The sequence below is a fragment of the Saccoglossus kowalevskii genome, chromosome 3 (assembly GCF_978046115.1).
Source record: "Saccoglossus kowalevskii chromosome 3, keSacKowa6.1, whole genome shotgun sequence".
In the NCBI taxonomy this organism is placed as follows: domain Eukaryota; kingdom Metazoa; phylum Hemichordata; class Enteropneusta; family Harrimaniidae; genus Saccoglossus; species Saccoglossus kowalevskii.
Window position 1 is genome coordinate 8,969,271 of NC_140643.1, and position 12,428 is coordinate 8,981,698.

General features: G+C 38.8%; 1 protein-coding gene across 2 annotated transcripts in view; it reads right to left on the reverse strand.

The window, feature by feature from the left end:
* LOC100372471 (membrane-associated guanylate kinase, WW and PDZ domain-containing protein 3-like) overlaps positions 1-12,428 on the reverse strand; it is a 57,135-nt gene that overhangs the window by 37,694 nt on the left and 7,013 nt on the right. For both annotated transcript variants that reach the window (XM_085496731.1, XM_085496730.1), the window contains exons 4-6: positions 3,361-3,697; positions 2,834-2,916; positions 1,885-1,942 (exon numbers count right to left, since the gene is read on the reverse strand). In XM_085496731.1, coding sequence (XP_085352857.1) covers positions 1,885-1,942; positions 2,834-2,916; positions 3,361-3,697 — 478 coding nt within the window. The remainder of the gene's footprint in view (positions 1-1,884; positions 1,943-2,833; positions 2,917-3,360; positions 3,698-12,428) is intronic.

Below are 12,428 nucleotides of genomic sequence, written 5' to 3' on the forward strand. Positions count from 1 at the left end.
CAATCATGTTATGGCCTAGACCAGATCCCAATCATGTCATGGCCTAGAACAGATCCCAATTATGTTATGGCCTAGACCAGATCCCAATTATGTTATGGCCTAGACCAGATCCCAAATATGTTATGGACTAGACAACATCCCAATTTTGTGGCCTTGACATGGTCCCAATCATGTTATGGCCTAGACCAGATCCCAATTATGTTATGGACTAGATAACATCCCAATTTTGTGGCCTTGACATGGTCCCAATCATGTTATGGCCTAGACCAGATCCCAATTATGTTATGGCCTAGATAACATCCCAATTTTGTGGCCTTGACATGGTCCCAATCATGTTATGACCTAGACCAGATCCCAAATATGTTATGGGCTAGACAACATCCCAATTATGTTATGGACTAGACAACATCCCAATGTTGTGGCTATGACATGGTCCCAATCATGTTATGGCCTAGACCAGATCCCAATTATGTTATGGCCTAGACCAGATCCCAATTATGTTATGGCCTAGACCAGATCCCAATTATGTTATGGCCTAGACCAGATCCCAATTATGTTATGGACTAGACAACATCCCAATTTTGTGGCCATGACATGATCCCAATCATGTTATGGCCTAGACCAGATCCCAATTATGTTATGGACTAGATAACATCCCAATTTTGTGGCCTTGACATGGTCCCAATCATGTTATGGCCTAGACCAGATCCCAAATATGTTATGGGCTAGACAACATCCCAATTATGTTATGGACTAGACAACATCCCAATTTTGTGGCTATGACATGGTCCCCCAATCATGTTATGGCCTAGACCAGATCCCAATTATGTTATGGACTAGACAACATCCCAATTTTGTGGCCTTGACATGGTCCCAATCATGTTATGGCCTAGACCAGATCCCAATTATGTTATGGACTAGATAACATCCCAATTTTGTGGCCTTGACATGGTCCCAATCATGTTATGGCCTAGACCAGATCCCAATCATGTCATGGCCTAGAACAGATCCCAATTATGTTATGGACTAGACAACATCCCAATTTTGTGGCCTTGACATGGTCCCAATCATGTTATGGCCTAGACCAGATCCCAAGTAGAACAAGCCACGCATGGCACAGTCCCAGTTAGTTATCAAATTTACGATACATAGTTTTGTTTATAGTAATATAACTGGAATATAACCATGTCAGGAATATGATTATGATGATTGTTTAATATTAAAACGATTGACATTTGTATCTGATCGTCAAATGAGTACTTGTCCACATTGAGAGATATTGCTTTGGAACAGCCTTAATTAAAACAAAATCAGCCATTTTGAATACATGTATATATCTATAACAAGATGTATAATGAATATATAAAATTTGAACATAATCAGTCAAAGCAAGTCAGAGATATGTCACTAGAACCACATTCATTAAAACGAAATGGCCACCAGTTGGCCATTTTGAATCTTATCTGGAAAACAAAATGATGTGCATTAAGGTCCCATAATGTCCAACGTATATACCAGTTTAGAACAAAATCCATCTGTAAACAGCTGAGAAATGCTTGATTTTGATGATTTTTAGAACAAAATTAAAATGGTCGCCATTCGGCCATCTTGATGTGCATAAGTATAATATCATGTATAATGTATGTGTGAAGTTTGATTGTGATTGGTCCAAGCATTTCTAAGATACAGGTCTGGCCGCACGGACGGACGTAAAGACTGAAGCACGGACGCACAGAGGTCAAAACACAAGTCCCCATTATCGGACTGCTTCCGAACGGGGAGTAATAAAGCCTCTATCAGTCTTTACTCAATCATGATACTCTCTATATATATATCAAACTGTAGACAAATGCACAGAACAATAACAAGATTAGTATTACTTACTCAATATAGTAAGATCCATAGTGAGGGTCATCAATCTTTTCCCAACCATATGGCAATTCTGAATGACAAAAATGATAACATAGTATAGAAATATATTTGATGTGATAAAAATTATAGAATGCTATAAAAAAAGATAACAGAATAGAGACAGAATAGAGAATACTAAAGAAGCACAACTTACCAAGCATTGGTGAATAGACAGCATCTAAGCAGCATTTTTGGGAAGATGTCAAAGATAAAGTTTATGCACCTAGTATGAAATTACTACCTAGTCTAATACTAATGTTAACATCTCTGTTAAAGAGATAGAGTAAAGTTAAAAGCTACATTATTTTCTTTGTTTAAACAAGAATGAGTTATATTAAAATACCAGATGACTATATGTATTAAATAAACCTGGAAACCCTTAAACACAAAGGGTCAACTTTCGTCACCTTTCCCAAAATATTGCCACATAATTGTTCTGTGACATGGTGTATCCATGCTGCATACACCGCGTCACTGGTGAAAATAACTTCCATACTCCACGAATGCCAGTGTGAGATACGAACGCCGATGGACAACGGCAGACACTCACTCATATTATAAGTTCTGTTTGACAAAGCCAACAGAAGAGCTAAACAAATCCTACAAAAGACTTTGACAAAGTTCTTTTATTTACTGTGAATGAATAAGCAGCCCAACCAGCAGTAAAGCAATATAAGTTCATTGTTTTGTTAACAAAGTAGCCATATTGATACAAGCTTACCATTATAAACTGTTAAATTATCAATATCTCTTTTTTTTTGACAAAACAGTGAGCTATATTGCAATATTGCTGGTTGGGTTGCTTTTTCGTTACAGTAACTTATCAGCGAAAACTGCAAAATTGCTACCAATAAATCTGTTTTTGGAATGATGGATCAGTGTCTGCTGCAACATAGAGAAAAGGTAATGAAAACATACTAACCATCATCAGCACAGTCCAATAGCGCTTCTTTCTGTACTCTTTCTAACCTTGGATCTAACCACTGTGTTGTTTCTGTAATATGACTAATAAGAATACACCAGGTAACATCAATATGTGTCATAGAGAAAAGACCACAGTCAAAAATAGATGTCAAGATTACATTAAAAGCGAGAGAGGAATGAGACACGTTTTTGCTCTTTAAACAGTTTTCTATTCTTTGTTGTTATTTCTTCCACTCTTTCCCTACCAATAACTTATGTAACCATGGTAATCAGAACAGTGTATGCAATGATGGAAGAATGAAACACCATTTGAGAAGCAAAGACAATTCTCTTAACTATCAATGAGATTCCAGTGACCATTTACAAAAAGCAAACATCAAATGGTCAACTAACATTGTGTGCATGCCAGCCATTATTTAAAAAAATAAAAAATTTATAGAATTCAACACAAAACTGTCAAAACTTTTGTAGACAAATTAAAATTCTTCATAAAGTTACTGTATAAAGTTATAAAGCCATACATACTTTATGAAATACATATCATTTTGTTCAGTAAATGCTATTTCCCATATATCATCTAATGGACCCAGTTCTTTTTCAAGTCTTTCAACTTCTTTTCTCCTCTTCTCCTCCAGACTATCTTCTTCATTGACGCCATCCTCATCATCATCAATGAAATGGAGATTTTGAGTTGCAAGGATGGAAGACTTGTTTCTTTCACGTTTACCTTTGGATGATGGATGAGCTCCAGGTTTGATAACATCCTGGACAGGATCAGCCACAAGGGATAAATCTACCGGTATTGGGGGATCCAGATGAGGTGGTGGGTCTTTGGGTGGTTTTGGAGTACCATAATGATTTCCTGTCAACATAAATTCAAGTATACACATAGTTATGGTGTAAAACAACATGAACTATTCATATATTGAAGGTTTTGAATAAGTTCATGGTAGTCTGGCTAGGCTATTTATGTTTGGCAGTCTGACTGAGCTCCTGTGTTTAGTAGTCTGACTGAGCTACTATGTTTGGTAGTCTGGCTAGGCTATTTATGTTTGCTAGTCTGGGTGAGCTACTATGTTTGGTAGTCTGACTGAGCTACTATGTTTAGTAGTCTGGCTGAGCTACTATGTTTGGTAGTCTGGCTGAGCTACTATGTTTAGTCGTCTGGCTGAGCTAGTATGTTTGGTAGTCTGGCTAGGCTATTTATGTTTGGTAGTCTGACTGAGCTACTATGTTTAGTAGTCTGACTGAGCTACTATGTTTGGCAGTCTGATTGAGCTACTATGTTTGGTAGTCTGACTGAGCTACTATGTTAGGTAGTCTGACTGAGCTACTATGTTTGGTAGTCTGACTGAGCTACTATGTTTGGTAGTCTGACTGAGCTACTATGTTAGGTAGTCTGACTGAGCTACTATGTTTGGTAGTCTGACTGAGCTACTATGTTTGGTAGTCTGACTGAGCTACTATGTTTAGTAGTCTGACTGAGCTACTATGTTTGGTAGTCTGACTGAGCTACTATGTTTGGTAGTCTGGCTGAGCTACTATGTTTAGTAGTCTGACTGAGCTACTATGTTTGGTAGTCTGACTGAGCTACTATGTTTGGTAGTCTGACTGAGCTACTATCAATGTTCTCCCCAGAAATTTTACATAGAGTCGCGGCTAATTTGCATAATAATTAGCATATAATTAGCATAAATTAACATATTGTTTGTCATATGGGGAAATTAAACAAAACCAGTTTTTTTTTCTTTTTTCTATTTATTTTATGTACAATCTGTATACAATTATTGCACTGCATGTTTAGTATTGCAAATGTCCTGCAGAAATACTGAGTTTTCTGTTTCTTTGCTTGGCCCAGCAATCAGCAACTTTATAAAACCCTCTTCAGTCCCGGTAAATTAAACATTGGGTTGATTATTCTCATTGCTTGTCTTCCGTTTCTGTTGTTTTTCGGTTAAGTACAACTGTTACAAGTTACGATACTTACGCTACTATGCTCGAGCAATAATAGTTTTTCTGGCTGAAATTATCCATTTTTTGTGTATTTTTTTTAATCATCGATGTTGTCTGTTCAACACAATTGTGAACAATTCGAGACAACGGAGGTCTGAATTACGAATTGTCGCCATTGTTATACCACGTAAAATTGAGGCTTTTCTCCCAAGAAATAACACAAGTGTCACTCCAATTTCCACACGTTTCTTGATTAGAATTCCAGATTTCTTGATAAATATATTATTTTTTATTATGCTTCACCTAATTCATCCGAATCTGAGCACAATATGCGATCCGAGTGGGAAGTTCACGCTTGCTGGATTTTACGTGGGTGACGCCATCTTGGATTCACAATCACAAGGTCAAAATTGTTTACATCATAACTATATATTTTTTCACATTTTGATCTCAAAAAACAAATACAATATCAAAAATACTGAAAAAAATCAAAACTTAGAATAATAGTACGACTACATTTCTAAAAATAATAATGAAAATACGTTTCGTACACACCGGAAACATGTGGCTTTTGACCCCAAGTGTGACTATATCATTTGCATATGAATATACGTTTGGCAAAGAGCGTTTGACACCCGGGCTTACGGCTTTGTCTTTATAGAACTGCTTTGTTTTTTTAAAACGATATCCAACCAATGAGAAACAACAGGGGATTATCCTGGGAAATTGGCGTTAATACCATGCATTTGTAGATTTAACTAGTTAGCCAGGAAACTTTACAGTCTGTGAGAGACTGAAGAAATCAGATCACGGGATAAATAATAGCATCGCGGAGGAAACAGCGTCGCGGACAAATCCGATCGCGTCTCAGCCCGCGACGCTGTTTTGGCCTGGGGAGAACACTGACTATGTTTGGTAGTCTGACTGAGCTACTATGTTAGGTAGTCTGACTGAGCTACTATGTTTAGTAGTCTGACTGAGCTACTATGTTAGGTAGTCTGACTGAGCTACTATGTTTAGTAGTCTGGCTAGGCTCTTTATGTTTGGTAGTCTGACTGAGCTACTATGTTTAGTAGTCTGGCTGAGCTACTATGTTAGGTAGTCTGACTGAGCTACTATGTTTAGTAGTCTGGCTGAGCTACTATGTTAGGTAGTCTGACTGAGCTACTATGTTTAGTAGTCTGGCTAGGCTCTTTATGTTTGGTAGTCTGGCTGAGCTACTATGTTTGGTAGTCTGACTGAGCTACTATGTTTAGTAGTCTGACTGAGCTACTATGTTTGGTAGTCTGACTGAGCTACTATGTTTGGTAGTCTGACTGAGCTACTATGTTTGGTAGTCTGACTGAGCTACTATCAATGTTCTCCCCAGAAATTGTTCATAGAGTCGCAGCTAATTTGCATAATAATTAGCATAAATTAACATATTGTTTGTCATATGGGGAAATTAAACAAAACCAGTTTTTTTTTTCTTTTTTCTATTTATTTTATGTACAAACTGTATACAATTATTGCACTGCATGTTTAGTATTGCAAATGTCCTGCAGAAATACTGAGTTTTCTGTTCCTTTGCTTGGCCCAGCAATCAGCAACTTTATAAAACCCTCTTCAGTCCCGGTAAATTAAACATTGGGTTGATTATTCTCATTGCTTGTCTTCTGTTTCTGTTGTTTTCCGGTTAAGTACAACTGTTACAAGTTACGATACTTACGCTACTATGCTCGAGCAATAATAGTTTTTCTGGCTGAAATTATCCATTTTTGTGTATTTTTTTTAATCATCGATGTTGTCTGTTCAACACAATTGTGAACAATTCGAGACAACGGAGGTCTGAATTACGAATTGTCGCCATTGTTATACCACATAAAATTGAGGCTTTTCTTCCAAGAAATAACACAAGTGTCACTCCAATTTCCACACGTTTCTTGATTAGAATTCCCGATTTCTTGATAAATATATTATTTTTCATTATGCTTCACCTAATTCATCCGAATCTGAGCACAATATGCGATCCAAGTGGGAAGTTCACGCTTGCTGGATCTTACGTGGGTGACGCCATCTTGGATTCACAATCACAAGGTCAAAATTGTTTACATCATAACTATATATTTTTTCACATTTTGATCTCAGAAAACAAATACAATATCAAAAATACTGACAAAAATCAAAACTTAGAATAATAGTACGACTACATTTCTAAAAATAATAATGAAAATAACGTTTCGTACACACCGGAAACATGTGGCTTTTGACCCCAAGTGTGACTATATCATTTGCATATGAATATACGTTTGGCAAAGAGCGTTTGACACCGGGGCTTACGGCTTTGTCATTATAGAACTGCTTTGTTTTTTTAAAACGATATCCAACCAATGAGAAACAACAGGGGACAAGTCATTGTCAATGACACGTCCCCGTTCCGTTCATATTTGAGTGACATATACATTCAAAGCAGATCATGACCGAAATGCACCTGCATATGTACAACACATTGTGCTAAATCTGAACAAAATCCATCCATGCATGACTGAGATCCGGTTCTGGAATTGTGAAAATACGTGATTTTGATGCATTTTCGGCCTTAAAATGGCCATCATTCCGCTATTGTTAAGCAGATCATGAAACAAATGCACATATCTATTTGTGACATGATGTACCATGTGTGTGTGAAGTTTGAACTTGATCAATCCAGACATGTCTTGGATACGAATCCAGAACTGAATTCTTTAACAAAATGGCCGCCAGTCGGCCATTTCGAACTTGATCCGAAAAAAAAAAAGACGTGCATCAAGGTCCTATTATGTTTAATGTATGTACCAAATTTGAACAAAATCCATCGATGCATAACTGAGATACGGGTCCGGAATGGTGAAAATGTGCGATTTCAATGCATTTTCGGCCTTAAAGCGGCCCCCATTTGGCTATCGTTAATGAGATCATGAAACAAATGCACATACATATTTGTGACATGATGTACCTTGTGTGTGTGAAGTTTGAACTTGATCAATCCAGACATGTCTCGGATACGGATCCAGAACTGAATTCTTTAAAACAAAATGGCCGCCAGTCGGCTATTTCGAACTTGATCCGAAAAAAAAAATGACGTGCATCAAGGTCCTATTATGTTTAATGTATGTACCAAATTTGAATGAAATCCGTCCATGCATAACTGAGATCCGGGTCCGGAATGGTGAAAATGTGCGATTTCAATGCATTTTCGGCCTTAAAGCGGCCGCCATTTGGCTATCGTTAATGAGATCATGAAACAAATGCACATACATATTTGTGACATGATGTACCTTGTGTGTGTGAAGTTTGAACTCGATCAATCCAAGCATGTCTCAGATACGGATCCAGAACTGAATTCTTTAAAACAAAATGGCCACCAGTCGGCCATTTCGAACCCGATCCAAAAAAAAAAATGATGTGCATCAAGGTCCTATTATGTTTAATGTATGTACCAAATTTGAACAAAATCCGTCCATGCATAACTGAGATCCGGGTCCGGAATGGTGAAAATGTGCGATTTTGATGCATTTTCGGCCTTAAAATGGCCGCTATTCGGCTATCGTTAATGAGATCATGAAACAAATGCACATACATATTTGTGACATGATGTACCTTGTGTGTGTGAAGTTTGAACTTGATCAATCCAGACATGTCTCGGATACGGATCCAGAACTGAATTCTTTAAAACAAAATGGCCGCCAGTCGGCTATTTCGAACTTGATCCGAAAAAAAAAATGACGTGCATCAAGGTCCTATTATGTTTAATGTATGTACCAAATTTGAATGAAATCCGTCCATGCATAACTGAGATCCGGGTCCGGAATGGTGAAAATGTGCGATTTCAATGCATTTTCGGCCTTAAAGCGGCCGCCATTTGGCTATCGTTAATGAGATCATGAAACAAATGCACATACATATTTGTGACATGATGTACCTTGTGTGTGTGAAGTTTGAACTCGATCAATCCAAGCATGTCTCAGATACAGATCCAGAACTGAATTCTTTAAAACAAAATGGCCGCCAGTCGGCCATTTCGAACCCGATCCAAAAAAAAAAAAGACGTGCATCAAATTCCTATTATGTTTAATGTATGTACCAAATTTGAACAAAATCTGTCCATGCATAACTGAGATCCGGGTCCGGAATGGTGAAAATGTGCGATTTTGATGCATTTTCGGCCTTAAAATGGCCGCTATTCGGCTATCGTTAATCGGATCATGAAAAAAATGCATGTGCATATGTCCCATATAATGTGTGATGTATGAGTGAAGTTTGAACTTAATCGGTCCATGCATGTTCGAGATACAGGTGATCACGGACGCACGGACGCACACAGGGCAAAACATAAGTCCCCGTTTTCGGACTGCGTCCGAACGGGGACTAATTATCCTGGGAAATTGGCGTTAATACCATGCATTTGTAGATTTAACTAGTTAGCCAGGAAACTTTACAGTCTGTGAGAGACTGAAGAAATCAGATCACGGGATAAATAATAGCTTCGCGGAGGAAACAGCGTCGCGGACAAATCCGATCGCGTCTCAGCCCGCGACGCTGTCTTGGCCTGGGGAGAACACTGACTATGTTTGGTAGTCTGACTGAGCTACTATGTTAGGTAGTCTGACTGAGCTACTATGTTTAGTAGTCTGACTGAGCTACTATGTTTAGTAGTCTGACTGAGCTACTACGTTAGGTAGTCTGACTGAGCTACTATGTTTAGTAGTCTGACTGAGCTACTATGTTAGGTAGTCTGACTGAGCTACTATGTTTAGTAGTCTGGCTAGGCTCTTTATGTTTGGTAGTCTGACTGAGCTACTATGTTTAGTAGTCTGGCTGAGCTACTATGTTAGGTAGTCTGACTGAGCTACTATGTTTAGTAGTCTGACTGAGCTACTATGTTTAGTAGTCTGACTGAGCTACTATGTTAGGTAGTCTGGCTGAGCTACTATGTTTAGTAGTCTGGCTGAGCTACTATGTTAGGTAGTCTGACTGAGCTACTATGTTTAGTAGTCTGGCTGAGCAACTATGTTAGGTAGTCTGACTGAGCTACTATGTTAGGTAGTCTGACTGAGCTACTATGTTTAGTAGTCTGACTGAGCTACTATGTTAGGTAGTCTGACTGAGCTACTATGTTTAGTAGTCTGGCTAGGCTCTTTATGTTTGGTAGTCTGGCTGAGCTACTATGTTTGGTAGTCTGACTGAGCTACTATGTTTAGTAGTCTGACTGAGCTACTATGTTTGGTAGTCTGACTGAGCTACTATGTTTGGTAGTCTGACTGAGCTACTATGTTTGGTAGTCTGACTGAGCTACTATGTTTAGTAGTCTGACTGAGCTATGTTTGGTAGTCTGACTGAACTACTATGTTTAGTAGTCTGACTGAGCTACTATGTTTAGTAGTCTGGCTAGGCTATTTATGTTAGGTAGTCTGACTGAGCTACTATGTTAGGTAGTCTGACTGAGCTACTATGTTTGGTAGTCTGACTGAGCTACTATGTTTGGTAGTCTGACTGAGCTATGTTTGGTAGTCTGACTACACTACTATGTTTAGTAGTCTGGCTAGGCTATTTATGTTAGGTAGTCTGAGCTACTATGTTTGGTAGTCTGACTGAGCTACTATGTTTGGTAGTCTGACTGAGCTACTATGTTTAGTAGTCTGGCTAGGCTCTTTATGTTTGGTAGTCTGGCTGAGCTACTATGTTTGGTAGTCTGACTGAGCTACTATGTTTGGTAGTCTGACTGAGCTATGTTTGGTAGTCTGACTGCACTACTATGTTTAGTAGTCTGGCTAGGCTATTTATGTTAGGTAGTCTGAGCTACTATGTTAGGTAGTCTGACTGAGCTACTATGTTTGGTAGTCTGACTGAGCTACTATGTTTAGTAGTCTGGCTAGGCTCTTTATGTTTGGTAGTCTGGCTGAGCTACTATGTTTGGTAGTCTGGCTGAGCTACTATGTTTGGTTGTCTGGCTGAGCTACTATGTTAGGTAGTCTGACTGAGCTACTATGTTTGGTAGTCTGACTGAGCTACTATGTTTGGTAGTCTGACTGAGCTACTATGTTTAGTAGTCTTACTGAGCTACTATGTTTAGTAGTCTGACTGAGCTATGTTTGGTAGTCTGATTGAACTATGTTTGGTAGTCTGATTGAACTACTATGTTTGGTAGTCTGACTGAGCTACTATGTTTGGTAGTATGACTGAGCTACTATGTTTAGTAGTCTGACTGAGCTACTATGTTTAGTAGTCTGACTGAGCTACTATGTTTGGTTGTCTGGCTAGGCTCTTTATGTTTGGCAGTCTGACTGAGCTATGTTTGGTGGTCTGATTGAACTACTATGTTTGGTAGTCTGACTGAGCTACTATGTTTAGTAGTCTGACTGAGCTACTATGTTTAGTAGTCTGACTGAGCTACTATGTTTGGTTGTCTGGCTAGGCTATTTATGTTTGGTGGTCTGACTGAGCTACTATGTTTGGTAGTCTGACTGAGCTACTATGTTTAGTCGTCTGGCTGAGCTACTATGTTTAGTAGTCTGACTGAGCTACTATGTTTAGTAGTCTGACTGAGCTACTATGTTTGGTTGTCTGGCTAGGCTCTTTATGTTTGGCAGTCTGACTGAGCTATGTTTGGTGGTCTGATTGAACTACTATGTTTGGTAGTCTGACTGAGCTACTATGTTTAGTAGTCTGACTGAGCTACTATGTTTAGTAGTCTGACTGAGCTACTATGTTTGGTTGTCTGGCTAGGCTATTTATGTTTGGTGGTCTGACTGAGCTACTATGTTTGGTAGTCTGACTGAGCTACTATGTTTAGTCGTCTGGCTGAGCTATTATGTTTGGTAGTCTGGCTGAGCTACTATGTTTGGTAGTCTGACTGAGCTACTATGTTTAGTCGTCTGGCTGAGCTATTATGTTTGGTAGTCTGGCTGAGCTATTATGTTTGGTAGTCTGGCTGAGCTACTATGTTTGGTAGTCTGACTGAGCTACTATGTTTGGTAGTCTGGCTGAGCTACTATGTTTGGTAGTCTGACTGAGCTACTATGTTTGGTAGTCTGACTGAGCTACTATGTTTGGTAGTCTGACTGAGCTACTATGTTTGGTAGTCTGACTGAGCTACTATGTTTAGTAGTCTGACTGAGCTACTATGTTTGGTAGTCTGACTGAGCTACTATGTTTGGTAGTCTGGCTGAGCTACTATGTTTGGTAGTCTGACTGAGCTACTATGTTTGGTAGTCTGACTGAGCTACTATGTTTGGTAGTCTGGCTGAGCTACTATGTTTGGTAGTCTGACTGAGCTACTATGTTTGGTAGTCTGACTGAGCTAGTATGTTTAGTAGTCTGGCTAGTCTATTTATGTTTGGTAGTCTGACTGAGCTACTATGTTTGGTAGTCTGGCTGAGCTACTATGTTTGGTTGTCTGGCTGAGCTACTATGTTTGGTAGTCTGGCTGAGCTACTATGTTTGGTAGTCTGGCTGAGCTACTATGTTTGGTAGTCTGGCTGAGCTACTATGTTTGGTTGTCTGGCTGAGCTACTATGTTTAGTAGTCTGACTGAGCTACTATGTTTAGTAGTCTGACTGAGCTACTATGTTTGGTTGTCTGGCTAGGCTCTTTATGTTTGGCAGTCTGACTGAGCTATGTTT